General features: G+C 57.3%; 1 protein-coding gene across 7 annotated transcripts in view; it reads left to right on the top strand.

The window, feature by feature from the left end:
- The window catches only part of Pde9a (phosphodiesterase 9A), a 56,551-nt gene that overhangs the window by 30,775 nt on the left and 9,154 nt on the right, over positions 1–16,622 (top strand). For all 7 annotated transcript variants that reach the window (XM_015478806.2, XM_015478807.2, XM_048803726.1 and 4 more), the window contains 5 exons: positions 4,905–4,989; positions 10,466–10,547; positions 12,019–12,093; positions 15,661–15,747; positions 16,387–16,491. In XM_015478806.2, coding sequence (XP_015334292.1) covers positions 4,905–4,989; positions 10,466–10,547; positions 12,019–12,093; positions 15,661–15,747; positions 16,387–16,491 — 434 coding nt within the window. The remainder of the gene's footprint in view (positions 1–4,904; positions 4,990–10,465; positions 10,548–12,018; positions 12,094–15,660; positions 15,748–16,386; positions 16,492–16,622) is intronic.

Raw genomic sequence — 16,622 nt, forward strand, 5'->3', positions numbered from 1 at the left:
CTTGGACAGGGTGAAGTTAGTGCCACTGGTAAGCGAGGCTGTTTTCCTTATGAAATGCTTGGGGCTCCTGTGACCTCACCAGGGCTGGAAGGGTAAGCCATCTGAGCATGTCAGTCCTGCTTTAAAGCACCGCGGCACAGGACACAGGCCTTCTGCGCACAGAGCAGAGGGAAGACACCTCACACTCGGCCCCGGAGCCTCTGCTTCAGGCCTTGCCTGTGGCTTCAGCAGAATCAGGACATTCTCGGCACACCCACCCGCACGCTGTGGTTTTTTGGAATAGGTCTACAAAGTTGTTATCTCTTGGTTTCCAATTATCACAAAAGCAAAGCAGAAAAGCAAAGTGAGCAAAGGAGAGTTGATTCCAGTCTTGATTCAGTTACCGGAACTCCACATTCTGGGAGGAAGACAGCTTCGAGTCGCCCACGTCTCGCACCCTCGGCAATAATGGCAGGATCGGGGCTTGACTTCCACCCGCCTGATGTTCCGCATCCGGCTCACAGCCCAGCACGGGAGGTGCTTTGTCAGTGTCCCGGAGGAGGTTAATGGTTAATGGGCAACTTATTTATTAACAGGATTAAGCAAACAATACCCAAACAAGAGGCCATTAGGGGCCTGGCTTGCTCCCCAAAACATCTGGCAGATCTGTGCTTGTAAGATTGACAGAATGTCACTTTTCCTATCGTGTTTGAATTGCTTACAATTTTAAAAAAATGAAAAAATCAGCACTACACCAGGACCGATTCATCTAAACAAGTTGAATCATGAGCTCCATGGACATGTGCAAACTTTTCAAAGAAAATGTGTTGGCGTTTTAAAACTCACCTGCTCATTGGACCTTCGGTTTTCTTTAACCCGTGGAGGATGAGGATGCCACAAGGGTTAGGTGCGGATCAACAGGACTGGGACCAGGGCAGGGAGTCCGGGCCAGGCTGCTCTCAACTCCTGCCCCTGCCTGATGGGGCGAGCACTAGCTGAAGAGGAACAGCCCCAGGAGGGTTCCCATACCCAGGGCAGAGACACGACGGGCTGCTTCAAGGAGAGCACGACTCTTCCAGAAGAACTCCAGGCAGCCCCTGCTGGCCTGGAGGCTGGGCACAGGGCTGCAGGCTGTGCTGCGGAACAGCACTGATGCTCTCGGTGCCAGCGCTGCCATTCCCAAGCCCAGGCACTACACCCTCGCCCTGGACCCCGGGTCTCCAGGGTCCCGACGGCCTCCCCTGCAGACATCAGGTTGCTTCTTCACATCACCAAGCACAGACTCAGAGCCTGCAGAGCTGGACCCTGTGCCCACCTCAACTGCAGGGGAAGCCAGAGAACCACTGTGTTCACGTCCTGGGGCCACCTGACAAAGTTCCACGAAGTAGGGGCTGAACAACAGAAATGCCTTCTCTCACGATGCTGCAGGCCCCAAGTTCAAAGTTAAGGTGTCAACAGGGTGGGCTCCTCAGGGTCCCTGAGGGAGACCGTGTCCCGGCCTCTCCCTGGCATTCCCTGGCTGGGATGCTCGTCACTGCCATTGGCCTCTGTCTTCACCTGACATCCTCCCTGTGTCCCAAATCTCCCTCAGACACTGGACCTCTGGATCCACAATGGTCTCACCTCAGTATCTCTAACTGGTTACTTCTGTCCAGGACCTTTGCCCAAACAAGGTCATGTTCGCAGGTTCCAGGGGCCTGGTGCAACCTCCGCAGTGAGCCTCGGGCATGTCCAGCTTCACAGCGCGAGGCCGGCTCATCCTCCCACCAGCCCCATTGAGCAGGGACTCTCAGGAAGGGCTTTCAGCCAAGAGCACAGGGAAGGTTTGCCACCGAGTCACCACCCACACCTGCAGGTGCACAGAGCCAGTCTTGGCTCGGCCTGTACATGCCCCACAGCGGGCGCCCTGCTTCTGCTCCTCATCACCATCGCCCCTTCCCCGCCCCCTCTCTCCCCCCACCCCACGTGGAAGCTCCAGCTCCTGCTCCCACTCCTCCTGGCATCTCCCCATCCTCCTGGCTCCTCGCCCTCCTCCGCCATGCAGGTGAACCCCGGAAGAGCCCTGATCACGCAGGTTCTCCGCCCAGAGGACCCCACCTGGCTCTGGGCTCACCTTCTCCTGGTGCATCTGGCTGGCCAGTCCCAGTCTCCTGGCCTGTCCTCCAGTGGATGTGGCCAGGGATGCCCACTGGTGCTGAGCCCTGGGGAGTGTGAGCCCCAGAGGGAAGGCCCAGAGACACAGGCCTGAACCCAGAGATGAGCATAGGCCCACGTCAGGAAGGGAGAGGGAGGTCCTTTGGAGAAGGGGCCTGCAGCTGACCTCCCATGCTGGCCACAAGGGAACTGCTCCATCCAGTCAGTCCTGACCCTGCACAGCTGCTAGGAGCCAGCTGGCCTGAGCTGCTGGACCAGGAAGGCCACTGGCATGCTGCTCCATGTAGACCCTCTCATGTGACTCTCTCTCTCTCTCTCTCTCACACACACACACACACACACACACACACTTGCACTCAAGTGTGCTATGCACATGGCTCTGTCAGCCTGCAGGGCGGCCCTCTGCTTCTCAGTCAGGGGGCATCTGCTGGAGTCCACTGCCCAGGACCTGTTCTAGTGGAATCTCCTGCTTACTCTTCGACCTTCTTGAACACATAATCTTCTGAATCAAATAACAATTTCTCCTAATTGACTTTACAGCTTTTCTCCTTTTGTGTGTGAATGTCTAGGCTTCTTCAGGGAGTCAGGGCTTCTCTGAGATCAATGATGAATTCATACACAAGCACTCGCAGGCTGTGGTGCGCTGGGCTCAGCATGGCCCGCCCTGCCCCTCCTACCTACTGGTGCCTGGGCTTGAACCAAAACCTAAACCTAGCTTGTGCCACTGTCCGAGCTGACCCCTGGGGCAAAATCCATGCAGATCACCAGAAGACTCCTGCTTTTCTCTGTCATGCGGGAAGTACTTCAGGCAGATCTGGGGACAGTGCTGAAGGGCTCTGCTCAAACCCCTTCTCGAACAGCCCCATTAGCTCTGTGTCCGCCAGGCCCCCACCAGCCTCTCGCCAACAGCCAGGGGGAGAAGGAAGAGCAGCAGAGCCTCACTGCCTGCTCAGACCTTGTATGCACCAAAGCCCTTCCCCGAGGCAGCATCTCTCTTAGGATATATCTAAAAAGAGCAGATAATTTAAAAAAAAAAAAAACAGTGCTAATGATTAAAAATAAAATTTGGGAGGCAGGGACTTGCAGAAGGCCCCAGAAACCCTTCTGAAGTCTGAGAAGACAGCCCAAGTTTCCAGACCTGCTAAGCCTGCTGGTCAGCCTGTCTGAGGGCCCAGGCCAGCCAGGGGACATGATGGGCCAGTTCTGGGCTGGACTCCAGGGCCCTGTGAGCGCTGGGAGGGGAGCTTCTACTTTTGGGATGCTTGGTCTCTGCAAACCTGCACGAGGAACCGATGGACAGTATTTGTGTCTGGCCTCGACTCCAGTGTCCTCCTGCCACTGCCTGTGCATCCCCTTCCCGGCCCTGCTCCTGGAGCTGAAATGAGCCATGGAGGGGAGCTGCGGACTCTCCCGAAGGGAGCCTGGTGTTTAGACGATGGTATTTAATCTGAGCAACCCTGGACCTCCTGTGCCAGACACGTGATGAATTCATAAACAAGCGCTCGCGGGCTGTGGTGCGCTGGGCTACCCTGTTTGGCTGCATCAGGCCTGTCTCTCCCCTAGATCTACTAACTTTCCGGAACTTTCTGCCTTTCAAGTGTTGGCAAGATGGAGCTGCTGCTTGCTGCCAATGCTGATCTACTGTTGGTCCTGCCAGTGTCCTCATGGCGAGCCCACAGGCGGGCAGGGGGGGACACTGAGTTCTGTAAGGCCCTGGGAGGCCACCTCATCTCAGCAGAGGACCGTGACATTCAGCAACTTCTTAAGGGGCCCACAAGGCAGAAAGCAGGAGGAATCCCTCCAAAGGGTGGTGTGGCTGTCCAGCCTCTAGTGCCCCTGTGGCCACCGCCCTGGCTCCATGCATGGCCTCAACCTGAGTGTCTGTCCCCAGTCTGCCCACCGTGGTGGTATAGAGGGGGACAGAAGCTTCCCTGGCCCGGGAGCCCGTCACCAGGACCAGAGCTGAGCTCGCCCCTTTGGGCAGAAGAATCGGGTTCCTGAGTGCGGCCAGGCTGCCTCTGGACCCAGGTGGCCCGGTGGGAGGGTCACCAGGAAGCCCCTCCCTTTGCCCTTCCTTCAGACACTGTTCCTGTTTTACCTTTAGCGGTTATTCAGGGCCGAGCTTGATGGGGAGCAGGATAGCCTGACGGCGGAGGTGGGATTACAAAGTGACAAAGCTGACCTCTCCTTCCTCCAGGCCCACTCTGCCCTGGAAGCCTCCTGCAGGCCTCCTCCTGCGGGGAGGATGGGGGCAGTGGGCTGGGAGCGCCCAGACCCAGCTCTGCTAACCCTTAGCTGGGCCTCTTGATGGCCGTCTGGGTGAGGTCAAGGTTTTCTCCTGGTTAACTGCTCTGGGAGCTTAAAGAGAAGCTTTTATCTTAATGAGGTCTCAGTGCTTGCCGAGGAAGCGTGGCCTCGCTGCATTTCAGTGCCCAGGGCCACTGTCCCCGTTCCTTCTTTGGGGGATAAAAGACTCTCATATCCTCAGCCGGCACTGGGCAGTGAAGAGAAGCGGACGTGGGCAAGGGTGGGGACATGGGGCGGGGGTGGGGCTGCCACGCTGTAGATACAGCACAGACAGACGTGGCTCCAGCTTGCCGGGAACATGCCTGGGGTGACAGAGTCCCTGTGGCCGAGCCGGGCAGGTGGGGCCATGCTACTGTCAGCAGAGTGGGCCAGAGCGGGAGCCTCTGCCAAAAGCCCGTCCTCCCCGGGGCCCCTGTGTTACCAGGTCCTCGCGGTAACCCCCTGCTGTGTCTCTTTGTCACTAGTGGAAGGACTGAAAGTGTTGGAGATCGAGAAATGCAAGAGTGACATCAAAAAGATGAGGGAAGAACTGGCGGCCAGAAACAGCAGGTAAGGTCCACGCTGGGGGGCGCTGCAGGCCGCCGGCCTGGGCCTGGGCAGAGCCTGTCTGGGGCGGTGGACTTGGTGTCCCCAGAAGAAGGGCTCGTGTGTCTCGCTCCAGCTCCGGCTTTGGCCACACGGGCTGGAGGGAGCCCCACTCTCCTGGGACCTACTGTTGGAGCCTGAGGCTTTCCTACCATAAAGGGTGTTCATGGCTGATAGAGGCGGGAAGGTGACTTCGCGTAAGAGGACCCTCCTGCAGACCCAGTGTGCACAGGAGTCCACTTGGCTTGAAAGGTGTGGACGCCGATTTTTAAAGAAAAAGAACAATAAGAATGCACAGATATTTGGCTTACCAGGCACAACATCTAGGTGTCCCCATCCTCATCCCCAGGCCAGGGGACATTCCCACAACACAGGCATCAGGGAACAATATGGGGAGAGCACCAGCCATCACGGACAGAGGGACACCGGGGGGACGAGTGAACCGTAGTTCAGACAAAACATGCCTGAGGTTCATCAGTGCCTCCTCAAAAGTCTATCAGAAGGACCCTCCTCCAAAGCTGTGGTCACCGTAAGCATGGGCCAGCCACGCACGGCCTGAGGACAGAGCCACACGGTAACAATGTGGCAATGACGGGCAAGCACGTGCCCGAGCCCACACAGCACTAAGGCTCTGGCTGATCCACTGAGGGACCCCTTCACCTCCCACGTGGTCTCCACCCAGGAGGCTGAGCCACTGAGGAATAGCCGAAGGCCACACTGACTATGACCACGGCTTTGGCAGAGGGTCCTTCAGATGGACTTCTGAGTAACTGCTGTGGGGCCTCACAGGGACCAGTGAGAGGGGGAGCAGCCCTGGGCAAAGGCACACTTTTTCTCAGGGCCTCCTGACGTGTTGAGAACCATGCCCGAGCATAGGGGGCCGAGGGCCACCCACTCAGTGAGGAGGGCAGACCTGCAACAGGTGCAGGAGACCTGTCACGGCCAGCACCTGGCCTCTTGGGGAGGACGCCAAGCAGCTCACCTCCTGAATCACACCCACCACGGTCATCATACTGACCTGGTGACTGATTGGCCTTGGGAATGTCTCGTGCCGTTTGATTTGGAGAATGTCAAGGTAAAGGAGTTTGTGACCACAGGAAATACGAGTTAGCGGTTTGTCTCTGTTGTCCCCATGCTAGAGGCTCCTCAGGGATGGGAGTCCCTCCTGGGTGGCCTTGGGAAGAGACTGGAGTTGCTCAGCGCACAGCTGGGCCGGCGAGGCTAGGACCCGGCTGGGCAGTCTGAGGCCCAAGGCACAACCCAGCCGTGGCATCACCCATTTCCCCTGGCCCAGGTGAGGGCAGGTGGCCTTGGGCAGGGATCATGGGTTGGCAGGTCTCCTCGACAGCCCAGCCAACAGCCTCAGGGCAGTCGGGCTGCAGCAGGTGCCTGGCTCCTTCGAGCTCCTCCGCACTCTGCAGGAAGTGCATTCCTAGAGCTCCCAGTGCCACAGCCTGAGGGGGCGCCTTCCCAGGGCCTGTGAGCCTTCTAGGCACAGAGTCCTCAACTCTCCTTTCCAGCACGTCCCAAGTAGGTGAGGCAGATACGGGGACTCCAATCCGGAACCAGAGGGGGTCAAACCCATTAGGAAAACAAACCCAGGGCCAAGTCCACCGGGTGCTGGAGCCCACAGCCCCTGGGGTACCCCCCAAAGCAGCCCCTCCCTGCTCTCTAGAATAGCGGGCTCAGAGCAGGAGCCATGAGCCGTGGAGGGAAGGGTCCATGTAATCATGAGTGAGTCTTGTAGCAGCTCCGGCCCTGGGTGCTGGGCCCTTGGAGCGCGGCTTCACCTTCCTGGTCTGCAGGGAGAGGCTGTGTCCTTGCTGAGCAGCCCTTCCTCGTGAGCCCACACAGCACTAAGCTCTGGGCTGATCCACTGAGGGACCCCTTCAGTGGATGTCGGCCCAGCCCGGGGCCAAGGTTTTGCTTTATGGGGACACAGAGGGGAGAACAAGGGCACCAGGAGGGGCAGAGCCCACAGGGTGGCAGATGCGCCTGACAGGCTGACCTACGTTCACCCACACACAAGCACATCCCACAGGGCTCCAAGCCTGGAGCCTGCAGCCAGAGCAGAGCCCGCCCGGGGACAGTGGGGCTCTGCATGGTCCCCTGGCACCCCTGAGCAGGCTGCCCACTCTGAGCTCCCTGGGTTTCTCGAGGTTGTTTCAAGAGGACAGAGGTTCAGAGGGTTCTCTGGCCGCAGCTGCCCTGGCTCCAACACCGCTCAGGCAGAGAGCCGGCGGGAGAGGGCTGGAGACCTGGGATCCCTGCTTTCACCCCAAAACAAAGGCCTTGACCACTGGACTGAGCCCCAGGGGAGGGGAGGATGGGACGGCCGGGAAATGAAAGCAGATAAGCTCCAAGTGGAATGAAATGGAAAGGCACCCTGCCCGCTGCCCCACGTGTTCCCGTGGCAACGGGGCTCAAAGAGGGCTTCTGGCACCCAGCAGTCTCTCTGCTCCCACGGCTGCCGTTGCCAGGAGGGAGCCAGGTTCTGGCAGTCAAGCCATCCTGCCTGCTGGGGGCCTGCAGGACCCTCCTGGGGACGTAAGATCTTGAGGAAGCATGGGTTGGAAAGGCAAAAGGGGGCAGCAGTGCACCCCAGTTTTCCCACTGCACAGGTCAGTCTCCCCTGCTCAGAACGAATGAATACGTTTCCTGTGTACAGGGCAGCGTGGAAACGCTCTGATTGGCACGTTTGGTCCTTTTGTTATTGTTTTGCTAGGTCCAGATTAGAATCCGCTCTGTCCCTCAGCGTGCTGTAGCAGCTCTGATGATTTGTCAAGTGTGGACTCTGAGCGAGGCCCAGCAGCTGGCCAAGACAATAACATAGACAGCTCTGTTTCACAAATGAAGAGGTTTGTTATTCTGAGCTTGAAAATAGCTTAGGCTCTTGGCCAAGCCCCAGACTACCCAGACGGGGACTGCGGTGGTCACCAGTAGCCACAGCAGCCAGCAAATGCCCCCAGCTTAAATCTGGATGTGAAGCTTCCCAGGAGTTTCCATGTATATTTATCCAGTTTTGAAAAAACAACTAAAATGTACTGTTTCATGATATTTTTTTCACTCATTATGAACAATTAATGGATCAATTTTATCCAACATGCAGCTCATGGATGTTTCTAGAAGGCCATGACCCAGCACTTTGTTAACCACCAAACGTGCCCTGCCCTGGCCTCCCCTTGCTTCATACCATAGCCACAATCACCTTGATAATGACGTAGCCGTCCTCCAATCGGATGAGCCAGAGTGGCTTGAATCATTTCCCACTGGAGGCCTTGAGGTGGCCCCTGGGGTGTTCTGCGTTGTAACAGCAGACAACACTGCACGAATCTCTTTGTGCACGGAGCTATTTACTTGTGTCCAATTCTTTCTTCTCAAGATCAATCTCCCTAAGCAGAAGTACAGACTTACAGGCTGTGCATTCCTCTGTAGCTCTTACTGCACAGGATAAATGGCTTTTCCAGAAGACAGAGCTTTGTTCACTGATGTACTGGCCCCTGCACACCGCAGGGTGACTCCAGGCTGCCCAGGGGTCCCACCTCTGCAGCCCTCCTCTGGACGAGTGGGGAGCATGCTCACTTCTAAGGTGGTTGAGTTCCAACCCTGATTCCTGGTCTGCCCAGCCCCCTGGCCAGGGCCGCCAGAGCTCCTGGGGCCACCTCTACAGGAGCCCCCGGGACAGCCCTGCAGGCCAGCACACTCCAAAACATACCTAGCTCATTTCCTTCTCATGTTGAGTGGGGAAGAAAAACTAAGAAATTTCAGCCTTCAACACTGTATGCAGGGGAAACTGCTCTGGGGCCTGGACTGGCAGCAGTTGCTGCAGACACACTCGGAGGACCGCACAAGTGCTTCTCGTCCACTGGAAAATGAGTCCAGCTTGTGAAGCCACAGGGACTAAGCCCCTGACGTCAGGTGGAAGTAGCAAGTGGCCGCACAGTGAATTTGGTCCAGTTCCCTCTTTGTTCAGAGGTACAAGTGGCTCTCCATGGGGTCCATGCCCAGGTGTGCTCTGCAAGGACACACCAAACTGCTCACAGACGGGACCCCCCGGGAGTGGGCGCAGGGGAAGGAGAGAGTCATTGAGGACGTGGGGGTGTTTCCTCTGCACTCCTGTGTTGTCTGGACTTGTTAAAATAAGGAAGTTCTACCTATATCATTAAAACGAAGAGGAACTTTTAGGGCTGGGGAGGGAGCGCAGTGGTAGGGGAGCTGCCTCGCATGTGAGGCCCTGGGTTTGATGCCCAGCACTGGGGGCAGAGGAGTGTCACCATGGACAGAAGGTGTGACTTCTGCAGTCGAGGGGAGAGATGAAGAATGTCCATGCACTTCTGCCCTTGTCAATGCTCTATTCACTTAAATCACTTAATACAATTTCACTCTATAGGTTCTTATGGAATGACAATCCTTAACTCTGGGCATGGCAATAGACATAAACAATTCACAGCAAACAATTCTGGATTAATTCCAAGCACTGCAAACACACTTCATCATGACAGGCTTGTGACAGGCATTCCCTCTGCATGCAAAGCTCAAGTGTCAGATCAGAAGTCTCAAGTCTTAGGCTTCAAGTCCAGCAGATGCACACTCACTCAGACCACGGTGATCAGGTCAGGAACCAAGGCAGGCTTCTCCTGGGATAGAGCTCACGGCTGGCTGAGGAGGTGGTCACAGGGAGAAGTTCCTTTCTCACCAGAGTCCAGAGGCTGCTGTAGAGTTTGAGGGTGGTGAGAATAATGCCGAGGATCAGGCACATGGGAAGAGTTGGGCTGTCAGTCTTGTGTACGTGGGTGTCGGCTGGCTGAATGTCTGCTCATTTGCTCCAATATTTATACTAAATTTTGGGGCTACTGACCCCCTTTCAACCCCTGTCAGCTGCCACCGGGTTTGTCAGTGACGTCATTTGCCCTGGGTTAAAGCATCTGGTCTGGTGGTTCCCACCCTGATTTTCTTGCCTCTCCCCCTTATCGAGGTGAGGAAAACGTAACAGAGACTTCACTCTGAGCTTGTCAGGGTGGGGGAAGTGACCTATTGGTGCCTGAGGGCCACACTGGAGGGCTCTGTGGGTGTGCCTGGTGAGACTGCAGGTTTCAAACTGGAGTTTTAAGATGGAGTTGCTTAGGCTCAGGCCTCAGGCCATCCTTACAAGGGGGTGGGTGGAGGAGGAGATTTAGAAGCTTGTCTAAAGCTGGAAAGAGACTCCTCACCTGACTCTGGTGTTTTCCAAGAGCCGGTATGACAGCCCAGGTCCAGCCAGGGTCCACCAGCCCCGTGCCCCTGCCTTCAGGACTCCACTGCAGTGAGACCAAGTGTCTGGGGCCTGGGGGCTGGCTTTGGGGTTCCGTTTGCTCTTGCTCTGATGGGGTGCCACTGCCCTGCACAGGTGAGCCCCAGGCCTGAGGCAGTGCTGCCACTGACGTCCACCTTTTCTCCTCAGGACAAGCTGTCCCTGTAAGTATAGCTTTTTGGATAACAACAAGAAGTTGGCTCCTCGAAGAGATGTCCCCACCTATCCCAAGGTGAGCTGGAAGTCCAGCCTGGGGAAGGCGGCAGCTCTGTGTGCAAACCCCCCCCCCCGGCCCAGGAGCCTCACGGACATTGATAAAAACAGGTCCCTGGCTGCTCAAGGGTGGGTCACTCTCTGGCAGAAGGTTTTTCTCTTTGATGTCTGTTTGGCAGAAGTGAAGGCAGACCTCCTGACCGCTGGCCGAGTCTCTCAGCACACTGGGCTGACTCTGTAAGAGGTGTTTGCACTCAAGAGAGGTTGAGCTTGAGGGCTGGGCTGTGGCTCGGTGGTAGACCACTTGTCTGGCATGTATAAGGCCCTGGGTTCGATTCTCAGCACTGCATCTCAATCAGTAAAGTTAAAGGTCCATTGACAACTAAATTTTTTTTTTAAAAAGTAGGTTGACCTTGAATATTTGAATTTTCTAAAATGCTCTTGGTTGGATCTCCTGTCCCTGAACAATCCACAGTTTTAATGGAGAGTCTCCTCAGGTTATAAAAGCAGCCAGGCCCTTGGTTCAGTCGCCCGGCGCTGGGACTGAGCTGTTAAGGAAGTGGGCTGTTAAGGAAGGTCGCCTTCGCAGCTGTGGCCTTGGGTGGTGGGCCAGCAAACTCCTGGCTCCTACTCTTAGCTGAGACTGAGGCACTGGGCCCCTCAGACAGGTCCTCCCACTGCCCACAGTCCGAGTGGCGGCCAAGGCCTCCAGGAGCCTCCGCGTGGGCCGGGGTGGGGGCGGTGAGTGGTTTTCTGGCGAGGTTTGAGCCATGCGCTGAATGTGATTGGAGACTTTCCTTTGGAGACCAGTGTCTCTCTGCAGGAAAACAGGACCCACATCCCTAGTAACCCTGTCCCAGGACTCACCACGCACGGCCCAGGCCAGTCCTCCAGGCCAGTCCCTTCTTAAGAAAACCAACAAAAGACCTGGGAGAAGGCCACAGCAGATGCCACAGGCCGTACCTTCCTATGTGTAAAAGACAATTCACCCTGAACATGGGCTGTGCCGGGGAGCCGGCCTGAGGCTCAGCCCCATCAGCAAGTGTGTGGCTTAGCCCACAGCTGAACCCGGGTGGATCCCAGCATCTGAGTCGCTTTTGCCCGTGTGCTGAGGGCCCGTTCCCCTGGGCTTCTCTTTCCTGTGTTTTTATTGTCGGCGTGTGACACCTGATTGACGATGGGTACAGCTCATCTTCCCTAGATGCAGAGTGCTGTGAGTGTTGACAGACGTCTACACACACCAGACCTCTGCCATGGTCAAGATAGGGAACACTTCCATTGCCCAGGGTCCCAGGCCTTTGCCCTCCTCTGGCCACCATGATACAAGTCCATTCAGTTGTCTGCCCTCTCCAGAGGAAGGCACCGTGGGTCTGTGCTCAGTATCTGTGAAGGGGATCAAGGAGCACATGCCACCCTCTGCATCAGAGGCCACTGGCCTCTGTCTGCACACGCCTCAGGGCCCGGTTAACTTGGAACTCCTGTCCTCCTAGTACCTGCTCTCTCCAGAGACCATCGAAGCCCTGCGGAAGCCCACCTTTGACGTCTGGCTGTGGGAGCCCAATGAGGTAGGTGAGGGCACCATGGGTGCCAGGGTCACTGGGGGAGGCTGCTCAGGACCGTGGACCCTCACCAGGGATGTCACAACTGCTTGTCCGCCTCTGTGCTTTCTCTTGTCTGCTCTTCGCTATAGAAGAAAACCCTGGGTCTCCAGGTTTTAGTTCAAACTAGTACTTCATAGGCTCAGGAGGGCAGGAGATGGGACGGCTGTGGGGGGGAGCTTCCACACCTGCAGTCCTGACCCAGGCGGCTGCACGGCCACAGACACATGGACTCGTGGGATTCGGGGAAAGAGGAGTCACTTCTGGAGCCAGGTGTTTCTTCAAAACTTCCCATTGCCTGAGGAACACAAAAAAGGAGACTTTTTTTTTTTTTTCATTTGAGTCTATTTCTCTAATTATATCAGATATGCCCTTCTCTGTCCACACCCCAAGAAAAGAAAGTCCCCTCATCTTGGATGGACATCAGACCCAGCAATTTTCAACCCACCAAAATCTGAGGACTCTGTGGCTTGTCAGCAACACAGAAGCATGGGGACCCAGCCCGAGTGTGCTCACCTGCAGCCACAGAGGCTCCCGCAGTGAGACTTGGCACCGTTAGGATTCGTGACTCAAGGTTACCAGTACCAGGCTCCCCACGCCAGTTCACCCAGGAGAGCAGCCCACAGATGCTGCAGAGCGTCAGCAGCCCACAGTCTTCACCCAGCACTCGGGCTGCAGGACTGGGGCAGAAATCACAGGAGCAGGATGGGTTGCAAGTGCGCAGCCCTCCTAGCCCTGAGCGTGGAGGCCCAGGGAGCGGAGGCAGAGCCTGAGCAGAGGTGGCACACAGCTCCCCTGAGGCTGGGCACAGCAAGTCCCAGGCAAGTCACCCCACAACAGAGCGCCTAGAGCGCCAGGACTCCTGCTCCAACAGGGGCCAGCATGGTTCTGGCCCTTCCTCTAGGAAAGCCACAGTCATGTGAGTTCAGCCCACTGCAGTGCCACAGAGCCAGGGCGAGGGATGGACAGCCTCACCGTCCCTTCGGCCACCTTCCTCCTCATGGAGCCTCTGAGCATAGAGCTGCCCGTGGCTGGAGTGGTGTAAGCTTCGCCCCATGAGTTGAAGGGCTCATGCGCCCATGAGAAAGCCCACCGTCTTTGTCCTCCGATTTGCAGAGTGTTTACAGCCGTCCTCAGGGCTGCCAGGGGCCAGTTCCTGCACCTTGACCAGCCGCTGTGTGGTGTCTCCACTGCCCATGGCTTTGGCCAGGGAAACTGGCAAGGAACTTCCAGAAGTATCCAGCTGCGTGCTGTGACAAACCAGGGGTTCCCAAAGCCTGGGGGCTTGGCCTCTGGTGAATCGGGCGATGCCGGGAATTTGTGAATAGCAAGAATGACAACCGGCGGGACAGACCGAGAGCCCGTGAAACTGCCTCTGACCATCAATAAGCCTCACTCCCTTCCAGTGGGGCAGTCCTGCCACCCCGCAGCTGGGCACAGTGTCCCACCCATCCCAAACCAGACAGAACGGACCTCAGGCTGCCCTGGTGCCTCAGATCTGTCAGGGCTTCCTCCTGGGCTGGGACAGCAGGCATGGTGGCTCTGTCCTGCTGCTGGGCCCCTTATGATTCTGCCCCTCGCAGTCACGCAGCCCACTCAGCCCAGCACCACCACAGTGTCTGGGAGCTGCGCTCGCTCGGGGACAGGGTTCAGGCCTGCAAGCAGGGAGCAGATGGGCCGTCCCTGCACCATGTTGGCACCAGATGGTTTGTCTGCCAGCTGCCTTTGTCTCCAGACTCTGATTTCACAGCAAACACTTCAGTTCTTCAGGGCTGATTTGAGCAGAGTCTGGGCTAGTGGGGCGGGAGCAAGGGGTCTGCAGGCCCCGTGGTCCTGAGGCTGACATCCAGGACAGTGGGAACACCGGCAGCTCTGGACAGCGAGGCCCCCCGGCTGGGTGACCTGGGTAGTTGCTGTGCAGCAACCTGGAGCCAGCCCTCTGTAAGGGGCTCCTTAGGGGCCACCATCTCCCAAACCTGGGCCCTTCACATTAACCACACCTGTACAGTCCTATCAGGGAAGATGAGCCTGCGGATAGCACGCTTCAAGGACGTCCCAGGTGTGACATCTCAAGCTGCCATATGTGGCCCGTGTGTGCGGTAGTGTCCAGCCTTCCAAATGGACCGACTCTCCGTGATGCACAGAATTTGTTCCCTATCCTGAAGGCACTAAGAGATCAGCGTCACGCGAATCTGTCTTCCCTGCCGCGCCCGCCTCTCCTGCACTGCTTACCACGCGAGAGTGCGTGTCAGGGGCACGCCTGCCGTCCTTCGCTCAGGTGGCCAAGGCCAAGTGCACACACTGGACAGCCTACACTATGGGAACTTACTGTCTCACATTCTGGAGGCTGAAGTTGGCCAAGGTCAAGGTGCCTCCAGGCGGCTTCCTCCTGTGGCTCATAGATGGCATCTTCCTGCAGGGCGGTCCGCAGTGTGTGTCTGCATCCCGATTTCACAAGGACGGGTCGTGGTGGATCAGGGCCACCTCAGTGACCTGTTGCCCTCCCACCTCTGTAAAGGCCCTGTCTCCTCATGTGGTCAGGCCGGCTGTCAGGCTTTGACGTGCCTGGTGGACACAATTCAGCCCCGGATGTGACCTTCCCACATGGTGCACCCAGGGGAGAAGCGTGCTGGGCTCCAGCAGGGACAGCCACTGCCGCGTGCAAGCACCAAGCCGTGGGTGGACAGACAGAGGCAGGCGCCGTCACTGGGTCCTGCCACATGCCCTCGGGAGCTGCCTCGGTATCCCCATTCTGCAGATCTCCATCTCCCTGGGCTCTGCTCCGAGACCTGCTTTCCCCGGGAAACAGCCGGCTCTTGTCGAGCTCCCTGATTTAGAATCGCCTGTCTCTTCCTCCCTGGCTTAATGGACTCCGGGACAACAGGGCTAAACAAACCGTTTCACCTTGAACAGGGGTCTGTAGACAGCAGAGTTCCCTGAAATCACCTTTAGGAGGAGCCCTTGCCCCAGCGGGGCGCACACTGCAGACTCTGTGATTAGGACATTAGAAGACGTCCCTGGTCCCATTATGCTCCTCAAAGGAGCATAATTTAGCACTTTTTATATGTAAACCATCAAACTCCTTTGATCCCTCAGCCACAGTCAAGTGACGGGCTTCCGCTCCAGGAGGTGCCCGTCCCCAGGTGTGCGCTGGGTGAACTGCACTAAACTATGCTATTGACCTGCGTGCTTTCCAGTGTAGATGTTAATAAAGTGATTTCTGTAGTCGTTGGGAGTGGGGGACCCCCACCCAGCCGCTGTTCCTTCTTGTGTGAACCTCAATAGCTTCTGCACTGGCTTTCCCAATCCAGGAGACCTGTCTGTGCTCCCAGACCCCACACCCCACTTGGGTGATCCTGGAGGCACACCCACTGATTGGGACCCACTCTGAGGATAAGAGCTCACTCTCCCTGGGACAGGCCTGGTCACACCACTGGGTCACCCTGGTGGCATTTCCCAGGACAGTGCAGGCAGCTGGAGTGGACAGCTGGCCTCCCTTCTCCCAGTGCTGACCGCCTGGCCCTTTGCCCACAGATGCTGAGCTGCTTGGAGCACATGTACCATGATCTCGGCCTGGTGAGGGATTTCAGCATCAACCCCATCACGCTCAGGCGGTGGCTGGTAAGTGTCCCGTCCACTCTGTCCTCAGGCAGACCCTCCAGCCACACTGCAGTGGGGGGCTGCACACCTCCCGGGGGACTGCTACCAAGGGAGGCGTCATTTCTGTGCAAGTTCTGCAAGGACTTTAGGGCATTGGGCCCATCTCTGTCCTCCCACCTGCCCTGGGCCCCCCAAGCTCCCGCTTGGAGGAGCAAAGAAATAGCTGAAATCAGAGAGTCAGAGAGGCAAGTGAGGTGGGATGGGCTCCGGCAGAGCGTGTGTGTGTGCGTGTGTGTGTGTGTGTGTGTGTGTGTAAAAAGTTAGACAATTGCTCAAAACTGAGCATTAAAGACCTGTGGGATGGTGAGGGGACCTAGTGCCCCTCATGTACTGTCCCCTGCCCGCACCCAACTTTGCTTCCCAGCAAGGCTTATCACACACCCCCGTGGATACCTCAGTCCACGCCCCAGCGAGCCAGGGCAGGGCCCATGGACGTTCTCAGGCTCCAAGGGCCCCTGGTTTCTACAGCAGCAAATGCAGGAGCGCTCTGGCCTCGATTCAGGTGGAGCACCCCTGATCCTCCTTGGGGCCCTCTGGGGGCAGGGTGGGCAGGGTGGGCAGGCCAGGCACAGGGCGGCTCTGACTCTCTGGCCTCCGCAGCTCTGTGTGCACGACAACTACAGAAACAACCCGTTCCATAACTTCCGGCACTGCTTCTGCGTGACCCAGATGATGTACAGCATGATCTGCCTCTGTGGGCTCCAGGTGCGTCCCCCCATGGCCACCCAGCTGTCTCCCAGCAGGGGAGCAGCAGCACCATCCCCAGAGATAGCCACAGGCCTGGGGTCCCAGCTGTTCCACCTGTGTGAGGCCACTCCCAGGATCGAAAGTCGCTG

The sequence above is a fragment of the Marmota marmota genome, unplaced genomic scaffold (assembly GCF_001458135.2).
Source record: "Marmota marmota marmota unplaced genomic scaffold, marMar, whole genome shotgun sequence".
NCBI classification, from domain to species: Eukaryota; Metazoa; Chordata; class Mammalia; order Rodentia; family Sciuridae; genus Marmota; species Marmota marmota.